The 26,742-nt window shown below is 39.9% G+C and overlaps 1 protein-coding gene across 2 annotated transcripts; it reads right to left on the bottom strand.

The window, feature by feature from the left end:
* Window positions 1-760: 760 nt before the first annotated feature.
* LOC135496453 (tripartite motif-containing protein 2-like) lies at window positions 761-26,607 on the bottom strand. Of its 2 annotated transcripts, XM_064785765.1 has the most exons (4): window positions 26,466-26,607; window positions 24,687-24,740; window positions 17,719-17,848; window positions 761-9,014 (listed from the first exon to the last, which is right to left on the bottom strand). In XM_064785765.1, the coding sequence occupies exons 3-4, from the start codon at window positions 17,807-17,809 to the stop codon at window positions 6,970-6,972; spliced, it is 2,136 nt and encodes a 711-aa protein (XP_064641835.1). In that variant the 5' UTR covers window positions 17,810-17,848; window positions 24,687-24,740; window positions 26,466-26,607; the 3' UTR covers window positions 761-6,969. The 2 variants fall into 2 exon arrangements, with proteins under 2 accessions (XP_064641835.1, XP_064641836.1); XM_064785766.1 differs by lacking the exons at window positions 17,719-17,848; window positions 24,687-24,740; window positions 26,466-26,607 and adding an exon at window positions 11,556-11,731.
* Window positions 26,608-26,742: the final 135 nt, after the last annotated feature.

Below are 26,742 nucleotides of genomic sequence, written 5' to 3'. Positions count from 1 at the left end.
TTACAGTTTTCAAATTAACAAACAGGATAGGCCTTTAAAGGGACTGATATGTCTCAAGTCTTTACAGCCAGATATGTTCAGGTAGGTGGGCCTCAAATAAGTCAATTCCTTGAACACAAATTGGATATCAGCACGTACATCCGCTGAAGACATCATGCAATGGTTCCCTGCTTTTTTTTAGCGGGACTCTTGGTTTCAATCCTTGGCATGAGTACCATGTCCATTCAAGAAGCCGTGACCAGCTGAAAAGAAGACGAACTGTTTCTTTGGATACTGCAGAATCAAAATTTCTTCCACGGTTGGACATGCTTGTCTGCATGGCATCATAATCATGAGACAGTGTGTCCTCCCTCGGAATGAAAGCTCTAACATCGAATGTCACCAGAGGAGGGTCATCAACATGAACTTGCAAGGATCACCTTATGAACTACTATACATATATCATTGGGAACTTTCACACTGTCTGCCGGATACTACTCATGGAAGGATCAGACCCATATGGGAGTGACTGCTTTCTGATGCCGGGTCAAGATGAGAGTGGAGGACATCATGAGCTTGTTAGCATGGACTCATTTAGCAAATCACTGATCTGGCAGCACACACACACAGCGGAGGGTGAGTTTGCCAGTGCTGGGTCTAATGATACTGCTGTAACAATAACGATGACCCAATATATAATTCCGGTCCCTGGGTATATTTGATGGGAAACTGCCAGAACCCATAGGTAAAACTAGCAAGAAACAACAACCAATACAAAATGTGATTTTGATGATTTCAGCAGGTTTATTGCGACATTATGCATGAGTCTCGAATAGCGGTGAAGACAGATGACAATCACACAACGCCACCAAGTAGGTTATTAAACAATAATGACGATAATGTTATGTACAGATGGGGGAAACGACTTAAAGCTGAACTGGATACTATTCTTGCACTCCAAATTGTCGGCAGTTTACCTCAAACAATATGACGCGTAAAGTAGGAAAAACTGCATTTTTCAAAGCATTTCAAAAAGTATATATTCGCAAAAACTTGCAGTTAGTTCAAATCGAAAGAACATTGGAGCAAATACTTGCATGGTGTGGCTTTGAGTGTACAGTAAACAGTTCAGCTTTAAATAACAGGAAGTTGAGCTAGGAGTCAGGTTAGCACACAATACTTTCAGATCTCGAAGAATTTGGTTAAGAATTTCAGATTTGTTGAGATCAATTCTTTTCCACGACAAGTGTATCACATTTTAAAAGACAAACCTAAGAGACACTAAATTAAATTTTCCCAGGTTTTTTGAAAGATGTGATTGTTACATTGTGTGTGTTCAACCTACCATGGTCACCAAATAATAGTAATATAACACAATATAAATGATAGAGTCATGTATTTTGGCACGTGACTTGTCCACGATTCTTCAAAATGATGTTTTTCAGCACAATATGCACATAATTTAACCTGGCAGAAACTATGAAATCCCTATAAATACGAAGATCAAAACTAATCTGAAGTGATGTGCTCTCTTCTTTTTTAAAGGGACTATATCAGACAGGCACGGATCCCTGCTTTGCAAATTGTTGCTAATTTAGGGAGTTTTGCTGCACACATCCACAGAATTGACTGTGCCCCTCATTTCTAAGTTGTGTCAACCATAACTTGTAAATCGAATGTCGTCTTTTCAAAAAATAGGTTCGTGCAAGAAACCGCACATCTTCCCATGTCTTTGTTGATTTCATCGATGAACACCCAATTTGCCCTGTCGATCGGTTTAACACCACTGTGACACCATACCTACATCAGGCTGAATGCCGAATTGACACCACCCATGCACTTTCCCAGCATAGTTCCCTTTAAACAATTAGGCGTATATGGAATTCTAGATAAGTGAAAACTACAGTGCACAAAATCTGTTATAGTCACTAAATTAGTTTGACAATTTGATATCGTGAAGAAGAAGACTGATAGGTGGATAAGTTTTTAATTACCAATATACAAAACAAATGTGTGCAACATATACTGCTACATAATAAATTTGACAGAATTACGGAACATGTGGTTTAGGTGGCACCTTTACTGTAAGCTGAAATCATAGGTAAAACATCAAATAACATTAACCAGGGATGCCAAGGAGCTAAGGCAAAAGTGTGAAATTCTCCTCTTGTTAAAATCCTGTTCTTTGATCAGCACTGACTTGTACAAAAGTGCCTCAAAAATGCTTATTTTTGGTCCAATTTTGAAAATTCAAAGATTCACAGAGAGCTGTGATAGAGATTCTTCAGTTCCAGCTGTCAATTTCAGCATTTAGCAAGAGGAAAAAATCTGAAATACGCTTTAAGTTGGACATTTGACATCCCTTATTGACTTAGACAACAAATCCTCATGGGAATAAAATTACCACAAATTATATAATGATATCAGAGCAGCCATGTCTGAAATAATATGACTTTGCAAAGTTTTTGGGCACAAATTAAGAGTTATTGTATGGCAAGCCGTTTGCTTCAAAAAGTCGAGATGATTTTTTTCAAGTCGAGATTTTTTTTTCAAGTCAAGAAAAAATATTTCAAGTCAAGGAATTTCTTCAAAAAGTTGAGATTAGTATTTTCAAGTTTACACATTTTTTTTCAATTCTACAAGTTTTTTTTTAAGTCGACTTTTTAAATATATATACATATTTTTTTTTAAGTAAAAAAAAAAATTTTTCATTAATTTTTTTATATACAAATGTATTGTAAATGACAAATTTCCTATTCAACAAAAAAAACACATTCGAGACAGAAAAAATAAGTCGAACATTATCACGTCATCACTTTTCGTGTACAGTATTAAAAAAAAAGTTCTTCAATCTCAGGCGATTACCATGGATACAGATAAGCCTATCATATCGCTATTGCTGCATGTTCAAATGTCGGTGTCCTGGGTATTTTGTGAAGAGGTAGCTCTGACGATTATTTGAGGAAAATATCAGCTTCTTCTGTGCACGTCCGCAGTGACCAGGCCTCGCATGCTATGTATAGCTCAATCGGATGTTGACATGAACTGGTTCCTGTCAGAGTGCACATGTTCTCAAGGTGAGACTTCGCGGTCAAAATGCTCAAAGAAAAGCCGCAACGACACCCTATTTTGGTATCAAAATTTAAAATTGTTATTATTTTGCTTTCTCAAGGTGATAAGTAGAAGTTTATAAAAATATTATTTCACCATCCATGTTAATCGTCAAGTTATAAGGCGGCAAGGTGAAATTTTCAAAATTTTCATCGATGTACAGGGTGTCTCATGTATTGTGCTGCCCCCATGTTCTCATGACTGAATTACTTGATAACAATGAAAGCTGGTCAGAAGTATTCTAGAAGCGGCAAGCTATTCAGAAATGTATAGGTTTATGTGTGAGAGTGATATACTGCAAGGTCGACAGCCACTTGAACAGGGGTATGCATGAAATAACGTCACGCCATTTGTGGAGCCAGGTAGGCCCGGCCATTGCACTGGCTAGTGAGACCTAATGCCCACATATATACATAGCAGGGGACCAGCCTATACAGTATGCAAGATGGCGGGAGGCGATGTTGTTGACATTGCCGAGTGTCTGCGTCAGTGTCCCGCTATGGTCCGGCGATCTGAAAGGGCCAGACAATCATTAGATCAAAACAAACTAGAGAACTGTTCCAGGCTACTAGATGACATTCTAGGAATTCTGAGTGCGCTGTATATACGTGCATGCGATCACTTCGGTGCCGGTTCCGTTTTGGCAGAAGATTTTGCGGAGGTCTTGGTGCATATGCACAGCACTAACGCAAGGCACTAACGATCAGGTATTGCACGCGATAGAGGGTTTGCAGAATAACACGACACACGGGCCTGATCGCGGCTGGCCAGGTGTTGAATTGGAACGGCGCGCGCAATGTACACAAAAACTGATGACGTCATAATGTTCGACTTTATTTTTGTAGCGCTCGACTGATTATTTTCTCGAGTATGAAATTTTTACTCGAGTATGAAATTTTTACTTTCGACACTATTTCGGTATTTATTATGTATCATTATTATATTTTACAAACACTAGTTTTATTTTTATAATCATTTTTTTCTCGCAGTGAAATTTTTATTAATTGATTCCACTTTTAAATGAGAAGAAAAATAAATATCTCGACTTGAAAAAAAAATTTAATTTCAATTTTTTTTTCTTGACTTGAAAAAAAATATCTTGACTAGAAAAAAATCATTTCGACTAGAAAATAAATCATTTCGACTTTTTGAAGCGAACGGCTTGCCATATTATTGTTCAGAAACATAATAATAAGAACTAAAATTTCAACAGTGCATTTCTTGGATAGATTGCTATGCCACCTGGTGTTACGTCGTGAAACTACTTCCTGATTATACACATGTACACCAATAAATACTATCTACCTGGAGTGTATTTTACCATTTAAGTTGTATCATACACCAGAATCATGCAAAAAGTTCAAAGAAATTTTGAGATGATATTAACACCAAGAATCTTAGTCTTACTATCTTTATACTTTCAAAGATGCTGAACATGATTAGAATACCTTTCAACTTTTCCAAAAAAAAAAAAAAATCGAAATTTTCTAAATTATTGCTATTCTAAATTTCAAGGTTTGGCACGCTATCTCAAAAATCACAATTTTTAATCATTTTTATACCATATGAAATGGACACTTCCTGATTTACTCGTAATCTAGCAACAACATGAAAGAGCTCTTTCAACATTCATGGAACAGGAAACAAGACAAACTTATCTACAAAATGATCAAAATCTAAACAATTACCAAACATGACTTTTTGATTTGATATCAGGGATACAGACAAATATCGCCATATTATGACAACCATAATAATTTAGAGCTTAATCGCCATGGCAACCATCAAAGATTTGGACTTGAATCGCCTTGACAACCATTTAAGTGTTAGAGATGCCATGAGAACCATCATTGCATGAGTTACCATGACAACCATCATAAATTGTGAGACAGGTTGAATTCAACAATACATTAGATTTGTAAAGTTTGGTCACATTTTACCAATTCATTACTGTAGCAAGGCTGGTGAATGATGATGGGTCAACATCTGACATCTCTTAAATACATTGAACATATATTTATCACCTAGAATTTTATCATTTTCCTTAGCAACGGTGTGTTTTCTAGCAGCATCATTTACACTTTATTCATGCCTTAGCAACAATGCATCAGCTGCTAGTCACCATTGCAGTTCAGCACTTTCTTAAAATTCAGCAACATTAGAAACAATTTAAGCAACAAGTCAGCAACAATATCTATCTCATGTTTCTAAGCAACACTGCAGTTTCTCAGCAACAGTACAGTATCTTAGCAACAGTACATTTTCCAAGCAAAAGCACAGTATCTTAGCAACACCATTGTTTCTCCGTAACACCATAGAAATGGGTAGTGTCCAAGCAACACTACAGAACCATGTCATTCCTATGAAGAAAACTAGTTTCTAAGCAACACCATAAAAATCTGTAGAAACGTATTCTATACTATTTAAAGAAACCTCCAGTTTCTAAGCAACACTAAGAAACGTTAGTTTCTAAGCTGATAAGTGAAGAGCATACGGTGAAGAGTAATCATTATAGGATGTGACCATTTGACATATCCTTATAGCACGCAGTGTGAGTACATACACATCAACATATATTAGCATATGCTAATGAGAGAGTTTTAAATTACTTTGATGAACCAGTCACCATGTGCACACTAATTATGTATAAAGCAAGTGATATGATGCTTTGAGTTACAGAATGGCTACCCGACCCTTTTGCCAGATAATGATGGTACTTTGTACAAGCAGTGCTGTCAATTTCCATATTGGACCTGATGAGCCAGTTAGACTGAAAGGGTTAAAGGCAAACTAAATCCCATATATTCCAAATACGGGTATGGGGTTAGGGTCACATTTGAAGGCTGGAAATCTATCATGTACTGGACTGTTAACTACTGCCACCTACTGGTAATAAAGTTCCTCATTCTATGACTTGTCAAATGGGATCTAATATTTGTCAGGATGACCATCCTCAAACAAAATATACATGACAATTGATGTTATAATTGAATATATGATCCCAATTATGGATCAACTTACTTGATCTATGTCATCTTGCTGTGTGTGTGGCACACTTGTCACATTGGTCATATTTTATTTCAACAAATAACTGACTTTCAATCCACCTGGCTGATCCTGACACATGAACAGCACATGATATGCAAATACTGAATGTAAACAATAATTTAGACAGCAACACCTAGCTGACAATTGAAGATTAATGTATATTGTATGTCACCGATACAGTTTCTTATTTACGCAGAGCACATGATGCAAGTCAAGTAAAATCACACCGAGAGAAAATTCCTGTGTCCCTAGTAGCAGTAGTATATGTTGTATCAAGGATTAGTAAAGACTAGTCTTTATTAATTCTTGGTTGTCTAGAGAGATAGTGCAAATGTCTGAACTGTACAAACTCAACTGTCAGTAAAATTTATCCCAAATCAAATGAAGGAACGCGCTGCAATCATACATGCATCTTAAATTAAGTGTTGATTCTGCATATCAGATTTTTAGCACTGAAAACATAAGCTGTCACCTTCCCTACATTCAAGTTGGGACAAATATTACTATGGACCCCATTCTCTTGACTTTCACTTCCAAAAAGATCTGAGAAATACAAGTATTCGAAAGTATCAAAATATATTGCCTCTTTGAATTGCACACCTTATAATATTTAAGCCAAATGACAGTTAACGTCAGTTATAGTTTCCCAGGTTTTTTTTAACCTCAGATCCTCTCATAAAAACCTTTCAGGGTCGTTTCGTAATATTTTGTTGAAGGTACAATCCCAAGATAAGTGATTTACGTGGTTAGAATCAGAAATAACATTGGGACTAAAATAACTTTCCAAAACACCAGAAACGATCCCTCAATTGCACCTAAACTTGACTTCATCTATTTGTACCTATATTTCTTGATGCAGTCATTTCCTAGATCTACGACAACTACATGCTCATCCCGCGTACACACCAAGCCGCTTGGTCGCTTCAACTTGTCGTCGAAACTGTCAATCACAAACTGGAACTTCCCGTCAGGCGCAAACACTTGTATAATGCTCCGCCCCTTTTCTGTACGTGTGGCGAGAATATAACCCTGGTGATCCACGGTCACACCTCCATACTGACCCTTGGCATTGACATCTGCAACAATCTGTCGCAGGAACTTCCCGTCTCGGCTGAAAACTTGTAGACGATTATCTGCGACGACAATCTCGTCCCGGTCCCGCACAGCAATGGAACTCATCAGCTTGAACTGACCTGGCTTGTCTCCTTTGGTCCCAATCTTATTGATCATGCGCCCTGATGAATTGAAGACGAATAGTTTTCCTGCACCATTATCTGCAACGATAATGTCACCTCGGCTGTTCACGGCCAAGTTGATCGGCTCAACGAACTCACGCGACGTAAATTTGTTGACGAGTTCACCCTCGGGTGAGATTTCCGTAACGTATTTTGTACGCCAGTTGACGATGACAAGATGTCCGCCCGGTGTCATGGCTATTCCCGTGCCACTCTGGTTGTCAAGACCCGTATCATTGACGTGAGATAAGAACGCAAAGTCCTTGTTCAAGCACTTGATGCGACTGTTCCCAGTGTCCAGAACGTACACCTTGTCAGTGCGATCCACAACAACGTTGACTGGCTGAACGAAATTTGAAATGTTAGTGCCACGACTTCCAAATCTAGCCACAGGATTGTTGTGCTCAGAAATGTCTATCACGAATGGACTGTCCTTGATAGGTCGATCAAAGATGTTGACAGACAGCCTGTGTTTCCCGCTCGTGAAAGCTGTATATGAGATTTTGTACGTACCATCGTCCGAATCTGTCAATCTGACTTGCAGAGATTCATTCTTCTCATTGCGTAATTCAACATGAATGGGGTCGCCACCAGTGGTGCGAGGATTCCCGTGATAATCCACAGTGGTTATCAGAACCGACGATTTCAGGTGCGTCACAGCTTTCCGAATATGGGCAGTGGATAAGGCTGGATATGTCGTACTGATGCGTATTCGACCGAAATTATTCATCGCGCTTACAATACCCTGTAGTGCATTATTGTGCTTGTAATCGAACTTCATGAAGGCATTTTCCCGTGGCTCTGACAATAGACTAAGCGCATCTAACTTCTCATTCAGATCGCCAATCTTTTTTGTGATGTTTCGTACCTCGACTTGGTACTGCAATCCTTCACATTCGTTTTGGACCTTCGATTTTTCTGTCTGAATCAGATCTAGCTGTTCCTTTAGGACCCTCTTCTTCTCATCGCGGATCTTTTTCACCATCTGAAGAACATCGTGACGCCGTTTATCGACCGCACCAATCAAATCTTGGAATGACCGATTCACCGAGTCCATCGTGCGGTCGACACTGTCTTCTAGCTTGGTCATCTCATCCCCAACGATTTCACAGGCAGTGTTTAGGTTACGTATACATAGGTGTGCCTTGTAAAGTAGTATCTCAGACATGCGTTTTATCGCAATCGAAAATGGTATGACGGTATGCTCGCTGGCCCCACGACCATTGTGGTTTCCGCCTGTGCATATGTTACAGAACACAGTATCGCATGACTCGCAGAATAACAGCTCCTGGCTTGTGTGGTTCGAACATTTTGGAATGACGTCACGTCGCTGGGACGCCATGAGGTCCAGGAGCTGATTCACGATGAAACTCGGAGGAAAGGCAATGACTCCTCCGCGAGGGATTGTGATGGTTTCCCGACATATCGGACAACGAAATGTTCCCGTATCACGAGTTGAAGCTTCGGCTATGCGCTCGAGGCAGTTTCGGCAAACGGTGTGTGAACATGGTAGGAGTTTCGGGTTGTGTTCCTGGCCGTCGTACGTGCACAGACATGTCCCGCATGTCAGGAAACTATCGTTGAAGTCCTCGTAGTTGATGGAGACTGTTTCCACTAGTGTCGAGGACATCCCGGGTTTATCTGCAAAGACAGAGCGTGAGACCCGTTTAGAGAATTTGATCAAAGTTTATGATTATTGTTGCAAGGGATGGGCTGTAAAGAAACTTTCCTTTTCCTGCAATTAAGAAAGATTGTATTGGGTGGACAACGACAGACACACCAAACTTTACCATGTAACAACTCAACAGGTATGAATCAGAATTTCATGCAACTATATGCACATGTGTGGACTCTTGACTATAATGTTGAAGGAACAAAGTGGTGCGAAAGAGATTTGAACCCACAATTCTTGATCAGGTGTCTGAGTTTTAACCACTACACCATCAGGCTCCCCATCTGTTGCGGTTTGCAGGGTGCCCTAATAGTCAGCTACAACATACTTCCATGTACAAAACAAGGATATCAGCAACAGGCAACCTGAAGAAATGTTTTCACTCCCAACAAAACACATTCGTTTTTTGAATTCCAAAAATGCATGAACTCTCCGTGCACTCCAAACCAACTTCTTCACATTGAGAATGCTGTTCGACAAAAAACTACATTTACTATGGAAAAAGAAACCTACATTTGTTGGTTTGATTTGCTAATTGATAAAATTGTCTGATGTAAACAGGTAAACTAACTGAAATATCACCAAGAGAAAGATTTCTAATCTACCTGGTAAATCAGTCTACTTCTGTCTTACACAGCTTCGACATTTTTCAATTCCAGCCAAATGATGCTGGAATACATTATCGTTTAAATCAAGTTGTTTCCAGAATATGATACAATGAATATCCTGAGCAATAGACCATTTTCACTCGTTGACTAGTCTACTCAGCTGGTGATGTTAACACAGTACATGTGTTATCTGATTTCAGCAGCATATCTAGAGACAGAGCCAGCAAGTCCCCGAGATGCCAGAGATTCTACACATTTCCCTAGCATATTCCTGTTTTAATGAACTGTATATATCCAACTATATTGTGTTGTTCTACATTGATCATCAGAATGCCTACCAGACTGCAGACAGACGTCTACATGTTAAACTAGACACTAACACTCATGAGGATAATGCACGCGAGATAAGAATCAGAACGATTCATCATCAACGTGCGTCAGTCCAAAACGTCAGTCCAAGAAGGAGCAAGGAAGGAGATACTGGTGCACCACCAACCCTATTGACTTCTGCACCAACCTGTAAAACGAAAACAGTAGTCTCCTTCCAAGTCAGGTGTCCTTCTCCATACAGCTGTTCAAGGATGGCAGAGCCATCTGGCCGAAAATCACAAATAAAATCCTCATAGCCACAAGCTCATTAAAGACAGTTACCGCCCTGACAGATGAAGGTATGTTGTCTAATGTCCTGACACAGCTGGTAGTTAGAGAAAGCAGTGCTATCTGGCAAGATGTAACTTATCAAAAAATACCACAAATACATAGAGAGATGAATCCTCCCACTTAAAAAGTTAGAAAGGAATTCAATTATACTGTCAGTGAGATAATGAGCCAGCTCTATGTTGTCTGGCCAACTTTTTCTTTCCATGAAGCCGACTATTTTTACGACAGACTTGCCCACAACACATATGATACAGTCACTTAATTCAAACTCTGATGTTCTTTTCTTATCACAGGTTAATACATCAATTACATCTTTCTGAGCGATCAGTACAATGGTAGAAAGTTTTCTATTGTAAATGTACTGGCAACTTGGGTCAAGATACAGTGAGATTTCAACAGGTGGTTCGTGTGAGGCTCTATCAGACAAAGTTTTCACAATGTCATATTTAATCTAAAGTGTGCAACAACAGACATGTCTCTTTTCTTTCACCGTCAAGACCTAAAAGTGTATTTTCTGTGAGCATCTCACGTTAAGGATCAATACACCAAAGTTTCTGAGCAGATTTGGGCGCAGCCTCACAGTACTAGTCAAGTGACTTGCTCAAATTTCCAAACCTCACGTGGTCTCGCAAGTAGAACAAAATGGGGTGATTCTTTGAAGCCTTTACTGCCAGGTTTTTCTCACCATCGTTATATGCTCCTGCAATCAATCACCTCCTAGAGATGAGGTGATCAGCCAAGAGTAAAGCTACTTGTTGATTCGCTACGAATGCGTGGCCACCTTGCTATGCCTGACTTCTTCTGCTCTGGAATGTTGGCGGGATAAGTGCACCACCGCTGTCAGCAGGTAAAGTCTCAAGAGTCTGGCTGTGCCATCTTAAAAACTGTCAAGACCTAAGGTCAAGATCTGCCTGTACACTTGAGACCAGTCTAGCTTTGATTGCAGATAGGCCTATGACACCAGTCTGATCAATAAAACCACCCCAAAACCCACTTGTCAGTTGAGCAAAGGTGGAGAGAGAATGATGCCCATCACTACTCAAATCGTTCAATACATTTTTGAGAACAACTGGGATTTTGTCATCATTCAGCAGCGCTATCGCAACACAGAGCTGAGACTAACAAACAATACAGGACAGCCGACTGAATCCATAATGCACAGTCATTATAGCAAACAACCCAAGTATGCAGACAGACACATCAGGGTGAACACAACACAGTAGCGATGTACCCGATACCTACATTCAAACAGTTGGCATTGGCGACCCCGGGAATCCTCACCCCGCTCTGAATCCTCTCCTTCCGCCATGATAGATCCTAGTTTATAGCGAGAGCACAAAATGGTCGTCGAAATCGCGGGCCAGCGACCACGAAATGGGATTCTACCAGCGACTCGATGGAGTCTAGCTACATGTATGAAAGCAACACAGGATGTGGGCTGGAAACAGTCTGTGGCATTTTGCCCAATTTGTCTTGGCTGCGCCATTCAGTATGGTTTATTCAACAGATGAAGGCACAGCCCTGTGTATATTACCTATTAGTAAGTAAGTCTCCTGCTAATATTTGTGGAATTTTGGAACAGGTGGTGTTTTTAAAAAATAAAGAACAATTTCATAGAAATTTTTCACATTATTATTACATACTTGTTTCAAAAATTCTCTTCATATTGGTCAACGACAATTGCAAATTTGGCAAAATGTTCTCAAAAGGTGATGCAAGACAATTGTAACGATGATCAAAATACCAGAAGACAAAAAGACTGACCAAAAGACAAAAGACATGTAACTTTTTAGGAGACCATAATGGTGATTGTCGCCAGGGTGCCCGGGCCGATCTTGGCCTACATGAAGGGACTGGAACCAACAGTGTATGGTGGGGCCAATCTCTCAAATAAGATAATTTCAAAATGAGATACTTACAATATTCACACAGCCCCTGGATTCATGCAACTATATTTTTCCCATTTACATAAACATATTGAAACTTTGGTATCGATCAACAATGATGACTCACAGAGAGGGGGGGGGACAAACAACTCAATGTGAATTTGTGTTGGGAAGCCCTTAGGAATTCAACTTTGATAAGTTAATGAGTGAGAAATGTGGAGTGAGCGATGAGCAACAATGTTTATTTTGAGAAAGACTCTGACGAGTGGCATTCCAACTTGGTTCACCTGATGAGGTGATCTCTAGTTAAAGGTAGACTACCGATAATTAGCTTACAGCTGTCTATCTCAAAATTGAAAACGTTGTTGAGATGACCCCTGATTTTAGTATTACCTGCCTCTACTATTAAAATGACCAATAGCCAGGTTGTTAGACCCACATCCCTCCCCCCACACACAACATTGTAGTCTCCAATGACTACGGTTGGATTTTTGAGACGGCCCAGAGTTTGACCCATTTATCCAACTCGGGTGATTTTTATATCTAGGTCAGATTGACGTCCATTCACAACATCTGCAACCAACACTATTTTTTCAATTGATTTCCTGGAATCTTGTGAGCGGTAATAATTTAGTTCACATCATAACAACCAGATGGCAACACCTCCCTATTCACTGCGTTGGCTGAAGTCCAGTCAACCTGCGATCATTGGGTAACAATGGACCCTCAACAATATCATGATATAGAACAATCTTTGAATAAAATTGAATCATTTTGTGACCAGCCAGGCCCAGTTGCAACTTGAACAGATACCTGAAGCTGGAGGAGAACAGATATCCCTCCCATTGATCTCTGAAGTGGCGATGGACTTCAAAATCCTTAAACCATCATCAATATGATAGATAGCCATGGCTATTTGAAGTGGACAGGTGACTTAAGAAGAGGCTACCAATTGGGCTGAGTAAACTTCCTGTACTCCTGTACGAGAATATGACAAAATCATGAGAAGAGGGTAGAAACAAAGTCACAAGATAAGTTAGGACGAAGACAGTAGTAACTTCCCCATCATGGGTAATTGGTAATGAAATGGTCATGAATTGACATGATTACATGATCATGGGAGAATTCGTTATCATCTACCCAGGATACGAGACGCGCATATGATCATTGAGACAATGACCGTAATTGCTCAATTTCCCCATTCTATTATGAAATTGATGGGATCATGAGGCACGCATTTCGATATGCAACAATCTACAATAACCTAACCAGTTCAGCATGTAATAGTAGTTGGACAAGGTGCCCTGTGGAAGAAACAACAGCCCTTGCACGTCTAGGGTTGCGGCTTTGATTCCGAGTCCATGTAGTTAGGAGCCTGAGACGTCAACTATAATAATAATAAAGTTAAATTTATAAAGCGCTGTTTCCATTTGAAAATGTTCAAAAGCGCTCCCCACTATAGTTGACAGGCATTAGTTGCGTGAGAAATGTTTTCTGAAAAGCTCAGTTTTTAGTGCCTACCCGAACTTGTTCAGAGTGTCCTCCTGGCGTAGGCCTTGGCCGAGAGAGTTCCAAGCCAATGCGGCAGCTGAGCTGAAAGCTCTCCCGCCAAAACTCGAGCTTTGGAACCGTGGGGTGACGAGAAGGTTCTTGTCCGCAGATCTAAGTGCACGCTTTGGTGCGTACGGCACTAACAGTTTCTCCAGATATTTCGGGGGCCAGTTGGCGATAACATTTGTAGACAACTGTTAGGATTTTAAACTCAATCCGCGCTCGTATGGGTGACCAGTGCAGGTCTCGAAGCGCTGGTGTGATATGGTCCCGTTTGCGAGTGCGAGTCACCAGACGTGCAGCGTTGTTTTGCACCATTTGTAGTATCTCAACATGACAGGATTCCCCTAGGTCTCTTGAACTCTAAATGTCCTAATTTGCACAAATTTCTCAACTCGATCACATATCTTGAGTCGTTTTACGGCACGAAGGAAATGCAGCCATAATTGTAAGTTGGGTGCAACAGTTTGATTATGAGAAAAGAACTCGGAAAAGTTTCTATCTGATGAATCCAGGGCACTTCTCCACTGCCGGTTCTAAAATCCACAACGTTTTTCTTGGACCTCAACAGGAAATAACACGAAGACAAATTAATGGTTTTGAGAAAATTCATACAGAATCACACGACTTTTTCCAACCAAAAGGGAAATGCAACCATTAATCAGTAAGCGAGATGCGACACATTTTCAATTCCCAGAGACTTTGAAATATCTCATCTGAATATTTCATGAGATGTCTTGGTAATCAGCCTTTAATCTTTCATCTAATTCACCCAAAAATAATGTGCCGGCAGGATCCAGACACTTGATGGATTTTCTCTGTGGCACTGCTGTTTTTAGAATCTGGAGCCTGAGGTTGTCGTCAGAAATTATTTATCTAGAAATGGCCTCTGAATGAAGAAAAGGTCAGAGGAAAAGGAATTATACTTCAACTGGGGATAAGACAATTGTGAACTGGCCCTTGAGTGATCTGGATAAACACTTAATTTAGATGTGTGTCAAGGTTCCCCAAGGACTATTCACAGCAGATGTTCCAACAAAGATAACTCCATGGAACAGATTTATTGGTGAGCGTCCTTGGATCTGACATCTCACATCCTCACACAAGCGGATCCAGGGGCCTGAAAAGACGGGCACTGCATTTCTCATCAAAATTCCTGGTGTATACTTAAATTTGTGCTGAAAGTGCTGAAATTACTATCAAACCCTGGACGAGGAGAGCACATACGCATACAACCTGGGGTAAACTTGGGCCTAGTTGGAAATCCTCTTCACCTGAATTTGAGGGGTTCCAATAATAACATTCCTGGACTTACAGTTCATCAGCCAAGAAGACTTACGTACATTTGCTGCAAATTCTTTTGAGGTTACCAATTTATTTCAAGCCGAATGTTTACATATTTAGTTCTATCACTTTCACCCTCGAGGCAGCACGTATCAGAGCAGAATCGGGCCACCGATATCCTGGTCCAATGAACCGAAAGTAAACACATAACATCGATCAATCAAAGGATATTGGATGTTGGACTGCCTCCTGCTCACGTAAAATTGTGGACACATTGCATCTGTTAATACAACTAGGTCAATACTGCCACGAGTTTATGACGTAAAAAGTCCCTTTTTGACTGATTGAGGCACAGAATAAATTGATAGAACTGACAGAAGAATTGCCTGAAAACACACATCTTCCAATCAGACATTCTAAGCCTTCAATGGTTCCAAAGGAATACCTCGAGCAAATCAGTGACACAGCTTTGTGGTGACGCGGTGTCCAAAGTTCTGTGGAGTTGATTCAAAGTCCCCTAAGGTGTAGTCCCTTAGGTGAAATGCTTCTGCTTACTCCGGATTGGACAACTTTTGAATATTCCAATCTATATTAATTTCACCCTCGGCCAAGTATAAGACACGATGTAATGAAATGGCTAGATAGTCGATTGCAAGAGACTAAGCACCACTGCCAACTGCGCAATTGATGTTACGGGTACATGTACTTCAAGTTGTTTCAATCCAATCAAACAGCCATAATTCTTCTAGCTTTACGATACCAAAACAATCATGATCAATGTGCAATTAGAGAATGAGTGTAAGCCAAATAAATTGGGTTTTCAAATCGAAGGAGAGTGTAACGGCAATCGCCATAGTATCTAATCACACGATTGAAGAGATGGCAAAGACTTCTAGAAAGACTGCAAGGCTCCGAGCCAAAACAGAGAAACTAATAAGGAATGACAATTGTGAAAGAAACTTACCCAAATTGAATCTTTGTATCTGAGTGCGAGACACTACTTTCAAAGACTAGAACATAGTGAGCTTCTAAAGAATGAGCATCTCAACAATGTTAGGGGATGGTCTTTTTTGGGACGCCGGGATGGAGATTCAACCTCACCATGGATAAGTTCACGGGGGCAAATCAACACCAGGAAACCGACAGAGACCACGCAGTGTTAGTTTTTTGTTCCCGACCACGGTCCTGCAACTAAAATCAACAGACTAAGTTGGGCTATTTCCGCTTTCACGATGGAGGACATCCAGTTTTATCATGAAAACCTTCCGCATCCAGCAATCCACTTCTCGTCCTAACTGATTGAGGACTTGACAATAGCCTGATAAAGTTGCAGAACATCCACAACAAAATTAGGGCCACCCTTGACGACCTCAGACTAGACCAGAATTTCAGACGCTTTGGCTGGCCATGCCAGACTTTCTGAAAAGTGTCCATTCGCCCAACAGCGAAAGAGGGCAAGTCTCTCTTGACTAGCTGACACTTGGGAATCTGAATCGTTATTGAGTCTATCAGCCTAAACTTGAAATGTGGTACGAAAAATCAAGAGACCCTCCACTGTCCCACAAGGGGGCATCAAAAGCCCGGGTCAATACTTCAATTGGTCGGTCAGCTGGGTCAGTCAGTGCAATATGCCAAGCTGAGCCAAGCCTGCGGTTTTTCAATGGAATTTTGAAACCTGAACTTATATCAATATGCCTTTAACAGTATATTATAACTGAGATGGAGATTGAGACGGAACTGAGGGAAAATCTAATATCACGAAAAAAGCATTGTCGTCCTATTGTTCTCGCATGTAATAACAATTATATGTGAAGTTCTCGACCAACAGATGTACAACTCAACAGCCATTAGGTCGTTGATTCGTATAATGAGTTATTCCCCTATATCAATATTCATTAAGTCAAAGGCTGAATGATTGAGGTATTGTATTCAAAAGACTGAAAGCCAAACTTCAAGTTCATCAGAGTTCAGTAGTGGTTAAAGCATAGTGAACAGACGAAACACCTGGATAGGTTTGAAATTTCATCACATACATTATTCAGAATCGAAATTACAGAATATAAATCAGGTCACTGAACCTGAACTTGGTTGAACCTCAAACTAATATCAAAGTTTCATTCCACAGAGCATGGATAAAGCCTTTTTAAAAGGCACACTCCAGTCAGACGGCCAACTTCAAGTTTGGAAAGGCAAATCTCTAAATGAATTGAAAACATCAGTCGATCCGAGTTGATTAGCATAGAGAAGGCCAACATCACCTGATGAATAAAATCAATAGATTAATTCAGAGGCGTAAACATTTTTATGTCAGTTAAAAGTCTGTTCAGCAGCCACATTCCAACCACAATCGTGACGTTGTCATTGCTCCGGTGCAAGTCCCAATGCCCAAAAAATCGGTGGTTGGCGTGGAGCGGAACAAGGAGAGGCGATCCTCCACAATGAGACAAAGAGCAATTTGAAACTGTTCATTCAAAAACCTTTTAAGTCCTGGAACATTTGGAGAGATGTCGAGTTGTCGCTGAGAACAAGTACATACTGGTCGGCAGTCAGCGGCCAGTTAGGGATATGTAATGACAATCAGTGGCAAGATATCGGCCACTAAGGATCTGAAGGGTTAACCTTTCGGCAACAGGATCCAAAATGTTGAGAATATCGAAGATTCTATTACCAATTCTTGTACATACTTTGTCTTAACTGAAGGTGGAACTTGATCTCGCAGTACTTTCTCTCGAGGGAACTTGTACTTCCTATCTCATCTGCCTGAGACATCGTCATGCAGCTTCCATTGGTTTTACATCGTGACTGGAAAAGTACCTAGAATGAAAGAAGGTAGAGAAGATGTAAGGACAAGGACGAAAAAAGGACTGGAGAGGTATCGAAAATGAAAGAAGGCAGAAAGTTGTTGGGGTAGGAAGGGGAATTTGTCAACAACCAGAAGCTGTACCTGCAGTGAATTCTAAATCAAAACAACGACTGCCTTCAAAGGTTGTCGAACACTTTGGTTTTTACTCACAGCAAATGAAAGCATTACCTTGTTCTGCTCAGAGGAAAGGAAAACAAACTACAGGCAACACTGTAAATTGTATAGTTTCTAATATGACCTCTAATGAACAGAACAGTTCTTTTCCATCCAATATCTAATTGCGAACATCAGAGTTGGGGGCAATTACAGTGTTTTTTCCACATTATAAAAAGTCAGCTTATTTATGTTGAAGCAGGTAAAGCCTGGTGAGCATTAGTGAAGAAATCTCCTTCTCAGGATATGTATAGTTGGATCTTTCTCAAAATAACCTGCTTCTAAGATTCTCAAATGTTAATCCTATGACTGAGTATGTTCTCGGAGAATGGCGAAGAGCTTTGAACTAAGAAATATCATGTGTTAAGGTCATGGAAATATCGTTAGGAACTGGTGGTGAAGGTGCAGATCAGAATCTGCCATACTGCAATGGGAGTTCGTGACTGAAAAGCAGTCAGGTGCACTTGTGACAGCATTGATGTCCAGTGGTTGCATATCAAAAGGTTTAAACTGTCACCGCATTGAAGTAACGTGTCCAAGGATGCAGACACTCATTCATTCCTTAGACTGAACCAAGTAAACCACCATCATGGAATCATCAGGATCAACAATCGTAAGCTCATTTCTCAGAAAAATCATTCGGCACACTTTTTCATTTGAAGAATTGATTCGAGTCTGTCTGTTGAGAGTTGACTATAATGATTGATCGCTGAGACAATTTGCATAATAAGATGCATCCGACATGGCATTTGGTCATATCGATAGTACATACCGATCATCAGAATCGCAAAACAACACTTCTACACATCAGATGAGGTGAATCAAGTCATGAAAATGCTTTGCTGAGTACATGTAGGATGAGAGAAACTTGTAAGTTCAGGGCACAGACTCCTTTTTTTCTCTCGCACATATAAAAGCGGCCATCTATCCCAGATCTATAGGGAACAATGGAATATGAATGAATACATTATAAACCACATGTTGCCTTGCTATCATCCGTTATAAGTCGGCATTATGCCCGCTGTTCATAAACTAAAGCGCAATATGGTGTTAAGTGGTTTTCTAGGAAACGAAAGTCAAACAGCACATTGGATTGGGGAATTAAACTCTCACTCCACGAACCCCAAATTCATAAAAACTGCCATCATGTTTCAATGATGGTGTTCAGATATCTTCAAGCTTAAAGCAATGGGAATGATTGCCATAACATAATCACAACCACCGATGACTTTTGGCCTCGGCCCAGGACAAACTGCCAAGAAAATCACCCAATATCGTAAGTCGACTTGTGCTGAATGTTTATCCTGACAGGCATTTGATTGATTTTGCTTGATCGTAGTCCAGAATATAGACCAGGATCTTGTCAAGGATTGAGGGGGCTGATTTGGTTGTAGTGAATTTTATCCCCCACAGTTAGGCACATATTGGTGGGATGGAACGCACATGGAGTCGGACTCTGTATTGAGTACCCCAATGGCCTATACACACTTCATCCTTCAGTTTTTCACTTTCTCTGACAAAGATTTTCACCTTCACCCTCCTTAAAAAACAGGGATATTTATCAAATGAAAGGCTCTTAGAGAGTAGGCTATTACTTAGAAAGCCACCAGGAATATATCTTTCTACAGGATAGTGTTATGAAGCCATATTAAATTGGTCAGCATTCCCAAGTGTCATCGACCAGACATGGAGCGATGACCATTTCTCTACGCCAACCCTTTCAACGAAATAAGACTGATTATTTATTCTCATCCGATGATTCCTTGTCTAGCCCTATTGTTGATTGCTTGACTAACATCACGTACAGCAACTGACCAAACACTGCCACACAAGAAACTCCACGAACACAGCTACAGCAGAAGCCGGACTGCATACCAACAACGCAAAATGCAATGACCCCTCTGTATCATTCCTTTCAATTAAGCCATGTTATACACAGCTGATAATGGTTTATCCAAGTCCGTAGGAGCTTAAGTTCATCAACAACAGCCGTAAGCCAGAAAGGGAAGGAAAAGAGTCAATCATTTTGACCACCAAGGTTTTTGCAACTATTAATATACACCGGCTATGATTTCTCTCAATGGCACATTAGTTTCCATGGCGAATAGCGGTTTCACAACAAACAAGAGGCGGTGATAAATCAAAGAATGATTCTGTTTCGCTAGGAGAGGCGCCAACTGTGAAGCAGTAATTCATGTATCATAAATCAACCCAATTTCTCGATTTCGCAGAAAATCTACTGCTGCCATCATTGACCATTTTAGTCTGATGTTATTATTGGTGACGTGTACTACTGTGGTGTCTAGCTGGGGTAGCTTCTGTCAGTTCTGATAACATGTCCCCTCCAAGGCTCTGGGGATGATAGTTTTAGAAGCCTATAATTATGAAGTTTGGACTTTATGGCCTGATAGCAACTATAGTAATAACTCACATCAGCAGCTCAACCAGTGCTACAACCTGCCAGAGCATTTCTGATGTGGCGGTATCCACCGTGGTCGAGTAGGCTGGTAAGGCAAAGACCTCCTCCAGGCCCACTCTCTTGCCGAATGTGGGGTTCTGACCAGGGGCCACTTGGCCACAAGTAGAAAGGTGGCCAGGGTTTATGTTATTGATTATCAATATTCAAAACTAATGGAGACCAACTTCTTAAAACACAAGGCGCTGCTACAAACAAAATTTGACAAAAACAAACCTGTTTCTTCAGATTTCCCGTTTTTCCTCTGCATACACGAACACAGTAATTCCACGGTGAAGACAGCAGATAAACGCGCTATACTTTAATATTCTACATATCAAGCTCAATCGTCCCGATAAACACTATAACCGCAACGTTTGCAAATGCTAACTCAATCATTCTGCCAGACCATGGTATAGATCTGAAGCAGTCAATAACGGCAGCCATGGTGAGAGATGGCCTTGACCTCATCGGGTAACGGAATTGATGAACATGACTCTTAATTTGATGAGGTAGAGTTGTTGCAGCTTACAGAGTTGGCTTCAAATTGCTATAAAAATAACAGCCAAATCATCTTGAGCGTTTAATTTTCACAGATCTATTGGAAAGTGTTCCTGTACACAGTACTGACATCTATTTGTCACTCTAGATGTAGATAGTACATTACTATTGATGAAACATCAGCGCTTTTCGATATCTACCGGGAGTTGGACCAGATCAATACAAAATACATGCTTCAGATCACCTCGTAATTGCTGAGCTGTACATCATGTAGGCAATGATAAAGAAAGACTGTCTAATGGCTAATGTTAGTCTATTGCTTAGCGATAGCATAGCGGAGTCAATAATGGTATCAGCCTTGACTTTTAACCCTTCCATGCAGCACTGCAGGCCTTCTTTTCGGAGATTTTGAATGTAATTTTGTGAATGGGTGTCATTTTTTACAGTGGTCATTAGATTCCTTCCTTGAAGCCCATATGCTTTTTGGTGGATGATAATATTCGTGGCTGCATTTCAACATGCATAATCATCATTGCGTTAACCACACATTATACCAACACCACAGATGGTGTAACGTTTACTCTCCCCTCAAGCTTCATCTTTATCGGAAATTCAAATGATGTTCTCCAGTGTCAATTTCCATTGAGTGTTACAGTAGATTTTTAATAAAATCCGAGCTGTCATATTCAAGTGAATCAGCGGTGCCTCTCACGTCAACATTGAATTAGTTATAAATGTCTTTTGGACTGACTGATCAGCAGCAGTCAATGTATAGTCTTGTCGGAGAATCATGGCTTCTGGTAATATTGCCTGGCAAAATCAATCATGAGCCTCTTCTGGACGATAAACCTAAACGTTTTTACCACGATAATGTTGTCTAACAATTACAGCTTGTTTTACTAATGGATCAGAGCTATTTTTAACCAAGTTAGTTTATCAGGTGCCGAGACGTAGGCAAGATGTTGGCGATAGAACCTGATTGGTTATGCAGCTCGGATCAGCAATGTCGGACAATTTTTAATCTCGGAAGTTTCAGAAATGTTAAGCTGAATAAATTGTAGAATTATGGTTGAAGGTGATGTAGCTTACTGCTAATGAATACAAATTATACCCTTTTTAGCCATAGCGCTCATAAGACATGCGAAAGGTACGGTAGGCCAAATTGCTAATGCCACCGTCATAACAGAAATCCTCTGGTGGCGTCCCATGGCCATGCATCATTATTGTTAACACTGAAGCGCGAGGAATTGTCACGTTTACCAGACAGAACAGAACTCATTTCAAGCCATTTCAATCTGATTGAACGAAAAAACAGAGGTTTCCGACATTCTCTGCAATAATGTCAGAACAGAAAACTTGTCCGCTTGTCATGGAATGGACCATAACCAGACAGTTCGGACATCCCAATCAATATGAACTGTTTATGTTCTCATCTAACCATTTTTTTTTAATCAATTCGTGGAAAAATCAATTGTAAATTGAGAGGAACCTGACAATATTGAAAATAGTGCGAATATCTTGGCATCATATCAATGTTTTTTCATCGAACGTCTGCAACATCTGGTATGAAATACACAATGCTGTTGAGAGACTATTTTGTAGGCCTGGAGCGAATTATTCATGCAACATGCACAATGCAAATTTCATACAATAAACTGGTATGCATCATCTTGACCATCAAGGCTTTTGCATCTTATCAAGATTTGAATACACCCTGGCTACATTTAAAGGGAGTATAAGACCATGTGGTCCAGGATGGGTCTGTTTCCTGTGTCGCTGAAAAGACATCCTCATGCACAAGCGGTTTTCATCTACATGTACTCCACTCTTGCTATTTCAAATTTTGTACATGACGCAGGTGTGAAAAAAATCTGAATCTCATGTTGTGAAAATGAGGGTGGGTTCTCCACCTACTAATAGATAGAAGAAACTGCCTAAGGCTAAGGACAGCATCCTTCGCCACCTCCCCCATAATAGATCGATTTCTGATTTCAGCCAATAGGCAGTTGTCATGGAAACCGCTGAATATGATCACTAGGGTGACATCCTGTTGTATCCATAGGTAATCGACATATGATCGATTTTTGCTGCAATGGCAGTGGTGCATTTTCTGAACTCGAAAGTGCAATTTGGATATGTAAATATAATTATGTGCAGCATATGATCATGAGAAAAGAAGTATGATTTACAATATTTGTAGGCCTTAGCTGGTTCAGTTTTCCATCAGCTGTGATACGGGTTCAAACTTTTGGTCAGGAGGGGGCTGGAACAGATCACTTTTTCTTCCCAAAAGGGCCCAAATGTTCAGGCAAAGTAAGTTTTTCATGGATGTCTGGGCCTCCCCCTCCTAAATACGGCCCTGGATTTTAGACCAATTGGGACCGGATGAGACAATAAGGTCCACTTTCCACAGATTGCTAATGGAGATAGCCTTGACCTGATGGGAGTAGCGCAACAATACCCGGTCCAGTCAATGCCGACTGATTGTTGCCATGGAAACAAATTCTTTGTCTGACAAAACAGGGCAATTTTTCAAATGAGACTGGCGCCTGACCAGAGGAAGGGAACAGCACCCGCAGTCAGAGCTAACAGATGCCAAGGCCAAATTCATGGCCATAAATTACATAAAAACTCAAATCTTATGTATTCAACGGGGAATTTATTTTTAATATCCTCAGTCAATACTCATACTACATAAAAAAGCCCTCACAACGGCTCCCGTAACTTTAATTGCATATTTCAACGCCTCTGGCATCAGCTCCTTCAGAATAAAACGTATGAAATCAATTCATTTACAGAAAGTTACTGAAAGAAGCACCACGAGGAGTGTAGTGGAATTTTAAAGTATAAATATATTATGATATTATAAACCATCATGAATGATGTGTGTATTACAGCCCATTTTTCACGGTACTCGAATTTTCATTGAACTCTTTACACATTTAGGGATGTGTTTACAGAAAATGTTCTATTTCTTTAATAAGTATTTTTTATTGCAATGTAGTTGATATTTTATTGAGTTTAATGTTTGCATTTGCCTTTATACATGTAATGTATGGATTGCAACAATCGTGAAAATAATATGGTTGCGAACATTTTAACCGATATACAGCGCCAAATAGTAATCATGCAAATAAGAGAAGAGAAAATCTGACATTCACATCAATATATCCATGCATGCGATCAATGGATAATCAATGCAGAAATTCCTTCTGTTCAAATCAATCACATTCCAATACTACACTTCTACCTGCGTAGTTCGCTGAAATCTTTTGGCACAATCTTTACATGGTATTATTGTGATATATCTGTCAAAGTCCCTGCACAAACATGTCCAATACAACTTGTATTGAACTTTGGCAGAACGTAAAAGATATTTCTCTGCAATTCACAATGGCATTTTTTTATACAAATACCCAATTCATATTTACTACTAGAACTTTATGACAAAATGAGAGATAAATAGAAAGAAGATATGAGAAGGTACGAAGGCCATTTTGGAGGGCAATGACTGCTACATTAGTGGTGGCTTTGGTCTTTTGAATGCAGGTGCTGGAAACACCCAACAAAATACCACATGGTATTGTTCACTAATTTACTCGAGGGAACTCCGTGTTACTGATCCTGACACTCGAATATTATAACATAAATTATCCAGAATTTCACCAATTATTCCTTACCTGTTGATGCAGATCTTGACAGATTTCTAGGCCTTGGGTTATGAAGTTGCGATTCTGAAAAAGAGGAAGTTTCATTTCATTAGTTCGGCTTCCTTGAAATAAAACGTAGGGGAGAGCATTGGTGAAGAGCAAACAGTTATGGGTTCTCGCCCTTGGTGAAAGGATATTTGAATCCCTCCAAATAAGCCACCTTGTTTTTTCAGATGCAATGCCATCTCAAGAGGCATTCTAACTTTCAAAAGTTAAAGTTTGAATTGTCATAACAGCACCTTTCCATGGAGAGATCCTTTCCCAAATAGCTCAAGACATTCATCATCATGCAAATTACGAACACATCAAATTTTCCTACTTTGGAGCTACAAGTATGAGTATGACAACAATAATGCCAAAAGCTATCCATGACTGGTTCTCATACAAGGGTTAATCGGCAATATTTACAATGACCACAAATATGTCACATATAATTTTCAACACTAATGAAGATGCAGAAACACAACATATGCCACCATATATTTTGGCGCCAATCGGAACATGCAGGCTGCTCATATGATGTGGACCAATCAGCATCTGTGGAAGAATCACCAGATATATCGACAATTGAATCATCGCAATGGAGATCTGAAGGTTAATTAGTGCAAATGGAAATGATTTTATAACCAAAATATCAAGCATATTCTTCAAATCTAAGAACGATTTGGCTATTATTAAAAAAAGTCTTAAGTTTCTTGAAGAATTTTGTTTAGCTCTTGATAAAAAATCTATTTACCTACCCTTAATTTTTTGCAATCATATGTTACATGTTGTATTATTGATACCTCCATCATTACATCAAACAAACAATATATTGCAAGAAGACAAGATAGGCCAACCATAACAACCAGGACCCCCCAATCGAAATTAAAAGACCAATATTAATTAGATTCGACCATAATGCAGCGGATATTATCAAGGATCAATCAATAGTCATCAGTAGGCCTATAGAACAAGGCACAATCCCATCATCACAATGGATGAGAGACTTTTCAATGAGAATTATTATTGATATTGTCGGTTGTTTGGCTGAATGCCAAAGCAAGAGGTCTGCAAGTACAATAACATACTTGAACTGCACGTTTTAAAGGTGAAACTATAGTGACCTTCATTTCTCCAATCCGAGAAATACTACAGCTAAAAATCACAGAAAAGGGAGAAAGCATTTTACTTGGGGGACATTGTCACCATTGGTCTGCATGGCCTCGAAACAATATCTTGTGCTATTTTTGGTGTTTGATAGAGTTCTGGTGTTCCTAAGATTGGCAAAATGGAGTCACTGTAGTTTCACCTTAATAATACAAGAGGAACGTCTCTACTCTAAGATCCCATACCCACTGGCTCGAAAATCTGTTTTATTACCAATCCCTTCAGAAGATTTTTCTCATTCGTGACAGCTAAAGCAAGACGTACACTGGACTTTCAATCCAAAATCTTTAAGTTCGGATAAGGAAAAACTAGTACAGTATAGCCAACAATCTACTATAGGCCTACATAGCTAAGCCTACACAAAACATGCTAAACCCTAAATGAAATAAAACGAATTAATCTGATACACAATAGAATTCTATTGTGCAAGGGGGAAACATTTCTGAGCCACCCTGTAGAATACAATGTACACAAGTAGCCTACACACACTGACCACACAGTGTATACAATGTATTCCCTTATTTGTCACAACTTCTCTGTCAGAACTCAATCAAGATTACGGCGTTCCTACATATCCGAAATACTCTCCTATTTTCTTACCTGTTAAAATCAAAGGACACTTCGCGCTCCTCCTTATGATGTGGTCGAAATGGTCCAAAAGGAGGCAGTAAAATTGGAAAGAATGCAGGGGAAATCACAGGCCTAGAAGTGCATTTCAGTTATGACTACATGTAACTCTGCGATCCTGGTGGTAATACACGGAACTAGCGGGCCAAGGATGGCGTGAGTGTGACGTCACGAATTTCTAATTACTGTACTCGAAGGTCGTTTTTATAAGGGCAACACATGGCTTTTGAGATTACTGACGGACCTCATC

This window comes from Lineus longissimus, chromosome 12, assembly GCF_910592395.1.
Source record: "Lineus longissimus chromosome 12, tnLinLong1.2, whole genome shotgun sequence".
Lineage (NCBI taxonomy): Eukaryota > Metazoa > Nemertea > Pilidiophora > Heteronemertea > Lineidae > Lineus > Lineus longissimus.
This window is presented reverse-complemented; position numbering and strand designations above follow the sequence as displayed.